At 35.3% G+C, this 13,866-nt stretch overlaps 1 protein-coding gene across 1 annotated transcript; it reads left to right on the plus strand.

Annotated features, from left to right (window-relative positions):
• The first annotated feature begins 956 nt into the window (after positions 1-956).
• LOC136217848 (cytochrome P450 71A1-like) lies at positions 957-13,351 on the plus strand. Its single transcript, XM_066004522.1, has 4 exons — positions 957-1,764; positions 1,795-1,880; positions 7,186-7,776; positions 13,271-13,351. Exons 1-4 carry the CDS (start codon positions 957-959, stop codon positions 13,349-13,351), a joined length of 1,566 nt encoding a protein of 521 aa, XP_065860594.1.
• Positions 13,352-13,866: the final 515 nt, after the last annotated feature.

A 13,866-nucleotide genomic window follows, 5' to 3' on the forward strand; every position in this document is an offset into this window, starting at 1 on the left:
AACTTAATTGATTTGTAAGCTTATATAGTTTAAAGACCAATATGAATCTCATGCCAAAAACAATTCTACACAGGTGTGCTAAGGGACAAATGTCCTACTATAATACGGACGATTCAAAATTAGCCTTGCCAAACAAAACAATAGGCCAGCAGATTTAATATCCAAAAAATGATAAAGCTGGGCCTCCCTTTTTTGAGTTCCGTAATAGATTTTTTTTATTAAGAAAATTATATCAAAATTCAGATTTTGATTTTTATGTAGAATTATGAAAACGTTTTTATGAAGATATTAATATATGTTGTGGAATGGATGAAGTATATCTTCCTTTTCTTTTTGGTGGTTTTTTGTGGTCCAGCCCAGCCAGTTAGTGCAAGCTCCTTCACTCAACTTAACCACAACTTACTTTTTTTTTTTAGAATGAATTGAATTTGATTAAATCTGAAGCAAGAATATCGGGAATGATGTTCACTCACCATAATCAGAACTAGAACTAACAGTCTTTGCTAATGAATGAGCTGCTAGGTTCGCTGACCTTCTAACAAATGAGATCGAAACTAGCTAGATTCAAATCTCTTAATAAAGAACAACTATAGTGTATAACATCAGATAAATATGAAAGATTGAAGTTTTGATGTTGTATCGCTTGCACTACTTCATAACAGTCCCATTGGACTTCGTTAGATTAAGATATTTAATCCAACTAAGAGCTTCTTTAACTGCTACAGCCTCTCCTAGCGTCGGGTTGATAGTGTCTGAAAATCCGATCTTTTGTGCCCAACGACAGCAACCCCTGTGATCGCGTTATCAGCATACCCACTGAACTGAACTCAACCACAACTTGTATAGGTAATTTAAGGACTTTCCATATAAAAGGCTGAGCTGCCCAAGCTGTAATATAATCCCACTTCTCTTCTGCACTTAATAGCAGTCTCCAAAACATAGTTTTCACTAGAGAAATGGAGTACTCAGTAATCTTTGCCCAAAAATGGTGGCAACAATATTATCCCTTTATTTTTTCTGTTTTTCTCCTTTTACTCCCTTTAGTGTTTCTGATCAAATTCACCAAAAAGAAGAAACAAACATTGCCTTCTCCACCAAAGCTACCTCTGATCGGAAACCTCCACCAGATAGGCATCCTTCCTCACCGTTCTCTCCATGCCCTTTCCTCTAAATACGGCCCTTTAATGCTCCTCCATTTCGATCAAGCACCGACGCTCGTTGTTTCGTCGGTAAAACTCGCTCAAGAGATCTTGAAAAATCATGATGTTACTTTTGCAGGCAGGCCAAGAACAAGAGCCATGGATTCAATTTTCTATGGATGCACAGACATTGCATTTAGTCCATACGGAGAGTACTGGAGACAAGTTAAAAAGATTGCTGTACTCGAACTTCTGAGCCAGAAAAGAGTTCAGTCATATCAGTCTGTGAGGGAAGAATTAGTGACAGATATGTTGGAGAAAGTACGAGTTTCGAGTGCCAAAGGCGCCACTGTTGATCTTAGTGACATGTTTCATTCTCTGTCGAATAACATGATTTGCAGAACAGCTCTTGGTAGAATCTATGAAAGAGAAGGAGGCGATAAAAGTTTTGGAGTTTTGATTAAGAAGACTGTTGAACTTATAGGAACGTTTTGTTTTAAAGATATGATTCCATCTCTTGGATGGGTTGATTATCTAAATGGCTTTGTTTCTACTTTGAAAAATAATTGTGATGCTTTACATGATTTCCTTGGGCAACTTATTGATGAACATAAAGCTATGAATAGTGAGAATGATAAACCTGATGATTAAAAAGATGTTGTGGATATTCTTCTCCATCTCCAAAAGGAAGGCTCGATTGGCATTGATCTCTCCAAAGAAAATCTTATTGCAATTCTAGTGGTAAGTATACCTTAATCATTTAAAATTATTTTCTTTTTCTAGTAGTAAGGATTAAGTACTGGTCTTTTTTTTTTTAACAGAATTAAGATTGCGAAGAATATGAGTCAATTAGCATTGAGGAATCAAGAACATTGTTGAATCTATGAGAAGATTACAGAGAAACTCTATCAGTGAAAAAGGGGAAATCGTAGCTTAGAGAGCGGAAGATTCGATCCCCTACAATTGACCATTAAGATCAGTTATATACCACAACTAGAAATATGAAAAATACTATTCTACCCTTATATATTGAACTAATTCCTAATTTGTCCTTAATTCAACTAAACTGGTCCTATTACCCCCCCTCAAGCTGGAATGCATATATTGAGCAATCCAAGCTCGTTTAAGAAAAAAGTAAACTGTCTGGATGGCAAAGCCTTGGTCAGGAAATCTGCCAGTTGATTTATTGTTGTAACAGCAAGAGGATGAATGAGTCCTGCTTTGTGTTTCTCTCTCACAAAGTGACAATCCAACTCGATGTGCTTTGTACGCTCATGAAAAGTAGAGTTGCTGGTGAGGTAAATGGCTGATTTGTTGTCACAAAAATTGGAATGGGAATTTTGTGCTTCACTCCAAAGAATTGCAATAGATATGTCAACCATTGAACCTCTGCAGCAACAAATGCCATGGCCCTGTACTCTGCCTCCGTTGAAGATCTGGAAATGGTTACTTGTTTCTTACTTTTCCAACTTATTAAAGAACTGCCCAGAAAAACACAGAAACCTGTAACTGATCTTCTTGTATCTTTACACGTTGCCCAATCTGCATCTGAAAAAGCTTTCAAGGCTAACTCAGACTTGTTTGAATAAAATAACCCTTGTCCTGGAGATTTCTTCAAATAAAGAAGAACTCTTTTGGCAGCTTTCATATGTTCATCTGTTGGTTTAGACAAATATTGACTAAGACTATTGACTGCAAAGCTGATGTCTGGTCTGGTATTTGTCAAGTAAATCAACCTTCCTATCAATCTCCTGTACACTGTGGCATCCTCCAAAGGCTCTCCTTGATCCTTTGACAATATCAGTATTGGATCCATAGGCGAATTTGCTGGTTTGGCCGCCAGTAGTCCAACATCTTGTAGAAGCTCCAATGTGTATTTTCTTTGTGAGATATGTATACCTGTAGAATTTCTGGCAATTTCTAAACCAAGGAAAAATTTTAGTTGTCCAAGATCCTTTATTCTAAACTTATCATTTAGAAGCCTTTTAATGTGATCAATCTCAGCACAATCATTACCTGTGAGTATAATATCATCTACATAAACCAATAACACAGTAATTAAATGCGAATTTTCTTTGAAAAACATGGAATGTTCAGATTCACATTGCTTATAACCATGAAATTGCAAAAAAGTAGTCAATTTAGAATTCCATTGCCTACTAGCTTGCTTCAATCCATATAAGGATTTTTGCAATTTACACACCAAACCAGGTTTAGGTAAAAATAAGCCTTCAGGAGGTTTCATATAAACCTCTTCATCTAAGTCTCCATGCAAAAACGCATTGTTCACATCACATTGGTATAACGACCAATTTTGAATAGCAGCCAATGCCAATAAGAGCCTAACTGTGCTTAATTTGACCACAATAGAAAAAGTTTCTCTATAGTCAATGCCTTCTATTTGTGTATAGCCCTTTGCAACTAAACGCGCCTTATATCTTTCTATAGTGCCATCACTGTTTAATTTGGTCTTAAACACCCATAATCTACCTACTGTTTTCTTTCCTGGAGGTAATTCAACTAAAGTCCAAGTTTTGGTTTGTGCCAGTGCAGCTAACTCTGCATCCATGGCTTTCCTCCAACACTCATGCTTTACAGCCTCTTTGTAAGTTTTGGGATCAGGTAAAACAGTAAGATTGAGAACATAGTGCTTATGCTCATCATTTAAATGCTCATAACCAATGACATCAGATAAAGGATATTTGACATTGGAAGTGGAATTAAAAGAAATGGAACTAAATTGATTACAATGATATTCAGTGAGATAAGTAGGTTTATTTTTAATCCTACTAGACTTTCTAATGGGCAAAATCACATCTATCATCTCATTAGTTGCCTCGGGCTCAGGTTGTAAAACAAGTTGTTCTTTCGTGAACAGAACTAGGTTGTGAAACAGATGGAGCACTATGAACAATAGCATTATTAAAAACATCCGTAGATAACGTAGGTTCATTTGTATGAACTTCAATATTCTGTTCAACATGCCTATGTGATAAAGGTATAGAATGAACCTGTTCTGCTCTTTGAGGTACATCAGTATCATCAAACATGGGTGCCAAACTTTGCAAAAAATCAATATTCAAAGATGGATTAGTAGTTTCAGGAAATAAAGAACTATGTTCCTGTTTAAAAGGAAAAATATGCTCAACAAATTTCACATCCCTTGACACAGTGTATAAATGAGTAAGTAAATTATAAACCTTGTAATCTTTTACATTAGGTTTATAACCTACAAAAATGCAAGGAATGGATCTAGTATCAAATTTTGTTTTTCCTGGACCAAAATTAATTATGTAAACTAAACTACCAAACATTTTCAAATCAGTATACACAGGTTCTTTACCATGTAAAACTTCAAAAGGTGTCTTGTTCTATAAGACTGGTGTATGATACATATTAATCAAGTAAGCAGCATGCAATATGCAATCTGTCCAAAATTCTAAAGGTAAAGCAGATTGAAATCTTAAGGCTCTAGCTACACTCAACAAATGTTGATGTTTCCTTTCCACTATACTATTTTGTTGAGGAGTATATGGACAGCTAAACTGGTGTACAATACCTTTTTCTATACAAAAATCCACTAGTTTGAGTTCAGGAGCATTATCACTTCTGATGGTCTTAATAGGTTTGTCAAAATGAATATGAACATAAGCATAGAAACCCTTAATGCACTTAGGAGCCTGAGATTTAGATTTTAGCAGATATATCCAAGTAAACCTACTATAGTCATCTATAATAGTAAGAAAGTACTTATATCCAGCAAAATACTCGGTATTAAAAGGACCCCATACATCAACATGTATTAGCTCAAAAACAGAAGTAGTTACAGTCTCACTTAAAGGAAATGAAAGTCTTTTCATTTTAGCTAAAGGACATACATTGCAATCAACATGTTCAACATGTGTGGTTTTATTACAAGTAAAAGAAATGGGTAATCCTCCTATCATATCTAACTTTGAAAAAGGAAAATGTCCCAGCCTATGATGCCATAATTCCTTGGAAGAAAAAGGCTGTGATTTATTCGCAGTAACAGCAGTAACAGCAGAAATTAAACTATGAGGAGAGTTGCATTCCTGTGACAGAACATACAACCCATTGCACAACCTAGCTGAACCAATCATCAGCTGAAGATGTGTGTCATGTATAGAACAATTTCTGTCAGTAAAAATGCAAGCAATTTTGCCATCTGCAATTAATCTACTAACTGAAACTATGTTAAATTTAAAACTTGGAATGTAAAACACATTAGACAAGACAATATGACCATTCAATTTAACAGTGCCAATGTGTTGGACAGCAATTTGTTGATTGTTAGGCAGTCTAACAGTAACATTAGAAACTGTATGTAAGTCCTGAAAGCAAGATTTAGTATTACTTATGTGGTCTGTAGCACCACTATCCAAAATCCACTTTATACTAAGAGATTGTAGACTATCTTGCTGTTGATGAGGTAGAGAAAATGTACCTGACACCACATTGCCAACAATATGGGAAGAATGAGCAGCATTGTTGCTGTTATGATCATCAAGCATGCCAATCAGTTTGGCATATTGATCCTTAGATAAAGTGATGCCTGTTTGTCCAGCCTCAACAGCTTGCCCTGGATAGAAAGAAGAATGCCCTGGCTGTGCAGAATGTACTATCAAAGTATGATCTCCTGAAGAACCACCATCTTCACTAACAACATTTCCAGTCACATTCCCTTTCTTGCCCTTGGTAAATTTGAAATTCGGTGGAAAACTATGCTTCCTATAACACTGGTCAATAGTGTGACCAGGTTTATCATAAAAACTGCATTTGGCTCCAGTTTTCTTCTTATCTTGATAGTGAGACTTAGCAAGATTGATTGAAGACTCAATTTGAACAGAACTAGACAAATTTTGCCTTTCTTGTTGCAAGACCATTGACAAAATGGTTGTAAGATCTGGCATAGGCTTGATAAGGAAAATTTGAGACCTAACAACGCTATACTCTGCATTCAAACCTTTGAGAAATCTAATAACAAGATCCTCTTCCTGAAACTTCTTAGCTTTTGTCAATAGATGTGCACATTTACAAGCAGGTGTGCAAATACACAAAGATAATGGTCTAAAGTTAATCAACTCTTCCCAAACTATCATTTGTTGTGTATAATAATCTGTGACAGACAAAGATCCTTGACTAAAAGAATACAATTGTTCCTGAAGTTCAGAAATCTTAATAGAATCACCCTGAGAATACCTTTTTTCAAGATTCAGCCAAGCATCGCAAGCATTGCCAAAATATTGAATGCTAAGAGCAATCGAAGGACTTACAGATCTACTAACCCAAGAAAAAATCATTGTGTTGCATCTTTCCCAAGCGGATCGAGAATCATGTCCAATTGCAGGAATCTCCATACTTCCATCGATGAATGACAATTTGTTTTTAGCTCGCAACGCTCGCTTGAATTCGCGACTCCATGAGTGATAGTTGTTGCCAGTAAGTAGTTGAACAATAAGAACAAGACTCGGATTCTCTCCTGAGTGAAGATAAAAACAGCTTGAAGGATTTTGTGAAGGATCGATTGATCTTGTTGATTGACCGATCAAAATTGGACCACTCGATGAAGAGTTGAGGGAAGGATTGGTTTGATTTGCCATTCTTCAAACATAGAGATGAATTTCGCAATTGAAAGATTTGGAAGAAATTGCGATGAAAATCAAAACCTAGATCTGGTCTTGATGAAACAGAAAATGATGAGGGAATTCGAAATCAAAAAAAGCAAATTTTCTCTGATACCATAACAGAATTAAGATTGTGAAGAATATGAGTCAGTTAGCATTGAGGAATCAATAACATTGTTGAATCTATGAGAAGATTACAGAGAAACTCTATCAGTGAAAAAGGGGAAATCGTAGCTTAGAGAGCGGAAGATTCGATCCCCTACAATTGACCATTAAGATCAGTTATATACCACAACTAGAAATATGAAAAATACTATTCTACCCTTATATATTGAACTAATTCCTAATCTGTCCTTAATTCAACTAAACTGATCCTATTATTTTTGTCAATTTTATTTCAGGAGTTGTTTGTAGGAGGAACAGACACGACAGCAATAACAATGGGATGGACAATGGCAGAGATTATAAAGAATCCAAGTGTGATGAGGAGAGCACAAGAAGAGGTAAGAAGAATTGTAGGCAAGAAATCAAAAGTGACAGAAGCAGATGTGAATCAGATGGTGTATCTGAAATCAATCTTGAAAGAAACCTTAAGATTGCATTCAGTTGCTGCTATGATTTCCAGAGAAACTTGTGCAGCTTGTAAATTAGATGGCTATGAAATTCCAGCAAACACTAGAGTGTTTATAAACGCATTTACAATCCAAAGAGACCCTGAGATCTGGAAAAATCCTGAGGAGTTTAATCCTGAAAGGTTTTCTGAATCTCTGGTGGATTTCAAGGGACAACATGCTCAGTTTATTCCGTTTGGTGGAGGGAGAAGGATTTGTCCTGGTTTGGCATTTGCGGTTGTTGAAGTTGAACTTGTGTTGGCTAATTTGTTGTACTGGTTTGACTGGAAGGTTCCAAATGGAGAAAACGCAGAGGATTTGGACATGGATGAGCTTTATGCTCTTATTGTTCGTAAGCAAACACCTTTGGTCCTTGTTCCAGTTGACCGCTCTATCCCTTGAGCTATTTGTTGATTTAATTATATGCTTATGGGGTTTTCTCCAGGGCTGTTGCCCATAAATTATGGATTCTAGGCGGAATAATAAATAAAGTTCCCTTGAATGGTTGATAGAATAATGTTATTTTTAAGCTAAAGTGGAAGGATTGATAGGATAATCAAAACTTTGGGCTAACAAATAGAATATGTTGTTAGGATCGAATTATGAAGAAGAATGTGAAAAATCTTGCACATAAACCAAATTGTGTTCCTTGAATAAGCTAGAGAAAAATATCAAAATTCTTTGCTTGGGGTAAGTTACATACGTGGTGTACAACTTTTACCTATTTTCATACTTTGGTGTACAACCAAAAATTTGTCACACTAAAGTGTACAACTTTCTGGTGACCTCTCACTAAAGTGTACACCAGGTAAAAATGACCAGTCAACCCGGTCAACATGCCAAACCATCAATTTTTAACCCATATTTTAATGAAAATTGGATCCACTTATCTTCTTCAACCTTATATCTTCTTCTTTGTTTTCCCTCTCCTCCATTTTTATCAAATATCATTTCTCTCTCTAACTCTCATTTTCATTTTCTCACTCTAACTCTCCTCTCCCTCTCTCTCTCTCTAATTCTCCCTTTCTCTCTCCCTTTAAAGCCAATTTTTTCAACAAAAATTCATTTCCGAACTTAGTAATATGTTTATACAGGAGAGACTTTATAACTCTTGCACTTTGCAATAAACAAGTATTCAAGGATAATAGGGTTATTATTAGATATGGATATTTCTGCTGTAATTTAGGAATATAATTGATTAAATGTAATGATTGGTTTTTTTAATTTTGATTATTGTTCTATTACAGTTTATAAAATTTGAAATTATGAAACTTTAGATTAATTAAACGATGTACCAATTGCTATAGTTTTAATGATTTGTCAGTAGAAAAAAAATCAGATGCAAAGGATCTCACAACCACACAAATCTACATGAGTGAAGCTCAACGAAGTGCACTCAATGCCCTTCTTTACCGCACTGGTGACCAGTCCAAGGACATAGTCCTTTCTCTCTCTACGAACCGTCCAGGTGATCTTTATTCAGCAGTGGCAGATCATTTCGATTCGACGAAGTCCTGGAATTTCCGTTACCAGGAGAAGAAGAACGGTTCAAACTGCTGAAGCTCTATCTAGACAAGTACATAGCTCAAGCTAGATCAAGAAAAACTTGTAGCTGGTTCAAAAATTTGTTCAAAAAACAGCAGCAGAAGATCGAAATCAAAGGACTAACCGACGAGATCATAAAGGAGGCAGCAGCCAAAACTGAAGGGTTTTCAGGAAGGGAAATAGCGAAATTGATGGCTAGTGTTCAAGCTGCAGTTTATGGGAGCCAGAATTGTGAACTTGATGAAAGTTTGTTTGGGGAATTTTTGTTGAAAAAATTGGCTTTAAAGGGAGAGAGAGAAAGGGAGAATTAGAGAGAGAGAGGGAGAGGAGAGTTAAAGGGAGAGAGAGAAAGGGAGAATTAGAGAGAGAGAGGGAGAGGAGAGTTAGAGTGAGAAAATGAGAGAGATGAGAGTTAGAGAGAGAAATGATATTTGATAAAAATGGAGGAGAGGGAAAACAAAGAAGAAGATATAAAGTTGAAGAAGATAAATGGATCCAAATTTCATTAAAATATGGATTAAAATTTGATGATTTGGCATGTTGACCGGGTTGACCGGTCATTTTTACCTGGTGTACACTTTAGTAGGAGGTCACCAGAAAGTTGTACATTTTAGTGAGACAAATTTTTGGTTGTACACAAAAATGTGAAAACGGGTAATGGTTGTACACCAAAATGTGAAAACGGGTAAAAGTTATACACCAAAATATGAAAACGGATAAAAGTTATACACCACGTATGTAATTTACCCAAAACGATGGCACTGATTCAGAAAAATAATTGCCTATCTACAGCTAATTAGCCTAAATGTAGTAGCTAATTAAAAACCTCAGCTCAATTTCTATTATTCAACCATCTCATCTTCTTAATATTGAAATATAAACAAACACAAACAATTGTTTTCTATTCCTTAGATCTAATTTTCTCCAACATCAGTTAATTCAGAGTACGAATATTGATCAAACTACAAAAAAAAAATAAAAAATTAAGAAAGCAAACTATAGAGAAAAGATCAGACAGTGTACTAGTTACCTATCATTAGAGACTCGATAATGAATCTCTAATGAGCGGTGAGAAACAAGGATTGGTGGGGCCTGCTATTTTCGCCTTGCCTCAGTCACCTCCGATTGCAAATTGGGATTTCTCAAATAGAGAAATCAAGTGGGAGGGGGAGATAGGACAACATCCTCTCCCGCACTAGTTTGCTTCCCACCTTTGCAACTCCTTCTGCCGGGAAGCAAATTAGGGGGCCTAGGAAAAAAAATTCCACCAATTTCTGGCTACTTGCCCCGCTGATTCCGCCCTCAATTAGCAGTATGTAATAGGGTCCTGAGAATTTAAATAAAACTTAGGTTTGAATATTCAATGTTTCCTACCAAATCGAGAGAGTAGTAGTTAGGTGACTACGGTTTAGATGAAAAGATTAAATCAAAGCTAGACTATAAAAGGAAGAAGGTTGGTTACTGAATTTATTTAAATCAAATTGAAATCCCTATGTTTTTCATCAACTATTTAGGGGGCGTTTGTTTCAAACTTCGGAATCGGAATTGGAATCGGAATGTTACGAAATCAGAATTGGAATCACTTTTTATTTATTTTGTTTTGTTTAATGAGGAATCAGAATCCGATTACTTTTAAGAGTGTTTGGTTTAAATTTCGGAATCAAAATCAAAATCGAAATTGGATAAAATCAAAATCTTTTAAATTTTAATAAATAAATAAATATAATATAAAAACCATTAATAATTTTTTTTTATAAATAAGAAAGGAAAAAAAAAGAAACTAAGGCGGAACCATTCTAAGAAAGCCAGCTCCCAAGAGATCATCCAGCAGCAGCCTTCGAATATCAACCGGCGGGAGCAGAAGATGAGTAACACATGGTTCAAGAGCATGAGCGCTGCTAGCCATAAAATCAGCAACCTGATTTTGCTCTCGGAACACATGCCGAAGACGAACACACTCGAAATTCCTGAGAAGCAGCTTGATACCTTTGAAAAGGTTCCGACCAATACACGCAGTATCTCTATATTCATTAATAGCCGCCACTATCTCGGCATTATCTGACTCAATCTCAATCGATCGACAATCCCTGCTCAAAGCAAAAGAGATACCAGAAAAAAGACCCCAAATTTCCGAATCATATGTGTTACCTATACTAATATTATGGCAGAAACCAGCCATCCATTACCCATGACAATCACGAATAACCCCTCCGACAGAAATTGAATCATCACTTAACTTCGAGCCATCAGTATTAAGTTTATGTCATCCTACTAGAGGCTTCGCCCAGTGAACGAGAGTTTCCACCCAGGATGTCCCACCACTACCTCTTCCCAAATTATTCCAGGTAACTGAAAAAATTAATTATTAAAATATTTATAAATTAAAATAATAAATAAATATACTATATATAAATTATTTATATACTATATTATATAAATAAATATAATATATATAAATTTTTTTTGAATCATATATAAATTATTTATATACTATATTATGTAAATAAATATAGTAACCTATGTATTATATGTATATGTAGTTACTTTTCTATTTTACCTTTTTACATTGGGTTTTTTCTTAATAGTATAGTATGGGATAAATTACATACATGGTGTACAATTTTTATCTGTAATCACATTTTGGTGTACAACCAAAATTTTATCACACTAAACTGTACAACCTTTTAGTGACCTCTCACTAAAGTGTACAATAGGTAAAAATATCCGGTCAATGCTCAGTCAACGCGCCACCTCAACTTTGACTGGTCAAAAAGTAAAAGAATAATTCAACCACTTAATATAAAATTATTTCTATACCCCTATCTCTCCATATCTTCATCTTCTTCCCGTCTATTTCTTTCTCTCTAACCTCTCTCTTTGCATTTCTTTCTCTCTCTCCCATCAAATCTTTGTAGGAAACTTCAAATTTTTTTCTCTCTAACCTCTCTCTCCATAATATAGTGAAAACCATAAAACTAATTGAAAATCACAAATGAAAATACACATTTCTCCCAAAATTCGAGAGAGAATATTTAATGCTTCTGGGTACTCCTTGTTTTCCATCAAAAGAGCTGCAAGTCTCGCTTCAACTCTCTGCCGAAGGAAAGTTCTTTTCTCATCACGGGTCCACTGGACCATTTCTCTGCAAAGAGAAATCTGGAGATCTGAGGTGCCCGGTATTTTAGCTGCTGGATCAATTATCCCCCGAACAATTTTAACAGTTTTAGCCTTTGGAATCAAGGCAAAGAAGGGCCTCAACTGGGTCAGAAGCCTTCGAAGGTCCTCTGCCTGGTTCTCTTGTCTGAGGAGATCCGAGAGATTTGTGATAGCCTGTTCTTTAATCCTCAGGGAGTTAGGAGAAGATGGTGGATTTTCTAGTATGCTGTAATATATGGTGATAGACTCTGCATGGCTTTTAGATTCTAATGCCTGAGCACTTAAATTAGTAGTTGCAGGAAGATACGAGGCAGACATTGTAAACAATTTGAAATGTCAATCCTGCAAAATGAACAATAACTGCAAAATGAACAATAATTTAGAGAGAGAAAGGGAAAGATGGAGATATTGAAAGCTTTGAGAGAGAGAGAGAAATAAAGTGGGTTCTAATTTTTTTTTTTTAATTTGGAAGGGATGGGGTATTTTAGTAATTCCATATTAGGGATGTGAATTTTTTACTTTTAAAGTGGTCAAAATGCTGATGTGGCAATGTTGACTTGCGTTGATCTGTCATTTTTATCGGTTGTACACTTTAGTGGGAGGTCACTAGAAGATTGTACAGTTTAGTGTGACAAAATTTTGGTTGTACACCAAAATGTGAATACGGATAAAAATTGTACACCACGTATGTAATTTACTCGTGTATAGTATGGGGTAGTTACAAAATCATGTTTTTTCTTTTTGTTATTAAATTTATAAGGGATGAGAATCAAATTTGATTAAAGTGGAAGGAAGAGGGAATGGTTGATTCCCATATTGGGAGTGAATGTGATTTCATTCCAATATCAAAATTGTAAAACCAAAGATTGACAAAGGTAATTAATTATTCTCATTCCCTTTCCCTACTATAAATATGTCTGACCAAACACTCCCTTAAATTTCTCACCTCTACCTCTTTGGAGTATGGGATGAGTCGAAGAGAACTATTATCGGTTGAAACTTCACTTTACAGCTCGGTCCATGGCGGAATAATTGTCGGACCTCCAATGAGCTTTCTTCTCTGAGGCGTCAAAAGCTTCGACTCTAGAAGCTTGATATTGATGGATTTCTGAAACTTGGTATAAAATAGAGATAAACTGAGCAGGAGGTGGATCTGTAGAGAGTAGAGAGATAGAAGTTGTATTTTTCAATGGTAACTGGCAGAGAAGGTATTCAAATTAATAATACAAAGTTTAAACTGATAAAATCAATCTAATATTATTCCAAATCACTCATTCAAATAGATATATTACTTTTTTTTTTTTTTTGTTAACTTGAGACTTAAATATATAACGAATAAATAGAGTCGAGAATAACTTGAAATACGTTAACATAATCTATGCCATGTATCTTTTTAACGGTACATTACAAATTGAAAACGGACAAGTGATAGAATTAGAAATTGATGCTTAAAGTGAACATCTTGAAATGGTTTTGAAAAGGATAAAAAAAATTAAGCTTCTCCATCCCACATTGGAAAAAATTAAGAGTTTTCTACAAGTCTTTAAGTAATTACTAAAGGAAATGTTTTTTCACACTTAGGGGCTAAGATGAGATCACATCATATGTTTTAGTTTGTGGCTTATTAAATCTATATGCCACGAAAGTAGTAAGTTCAAGTTTGCATGTTGCTGGCGTTTGGTAGTAAACTACAATTTCTCCATCTCTTAAATTTAAAAAAACATACAATATTACATTGCAATATCTCTTTCCACTACTCGTTGGTTGATG

The sequence above is a fragment of the Euphorbia lathyris genome, chromosome 1, assembly GCF_963576675.1.
Source record: "Euphorbia lathyris chromosome 1, ddEupLath1.1, whole genome shotgun sequence".
In the NCBI taxonomy this organism is placed as follows: Eukaryota; Viridiplantae; Streptophyta; class Magnoliopsida; order Malpighiales; family Euphorbiaceae; genus Euphorbia; species Euphorbia lathyris.

What these genes read in the sequence shown, in the direction of transcription:
- LOC136217848 (XM_066004522.1), top strand. Translation starts at nt 957, where the DNA reads ATGGAGTACTCAGTAATCTTTGCCCAAAAATGGTGGCAACAATATTAT. An exon ending in TGAACATAAAGCTATGAATA is followed by an intron (nt 1,765 to 1,794) that starts GTGAGAATGATA and finishes ATGATTAAAAAG; the next exon opens with ATGTTGTGGATATTCTTCTC. An exon ending in CACCTTTGGTCCTTGTTCCA is followed by an intron (nt 7,777 to 13,270) that starts GTTGACCGCTCT and finishes GTAGAGAGATAG; the next exon opens with AAGTTGTATTTTTCAATGGT.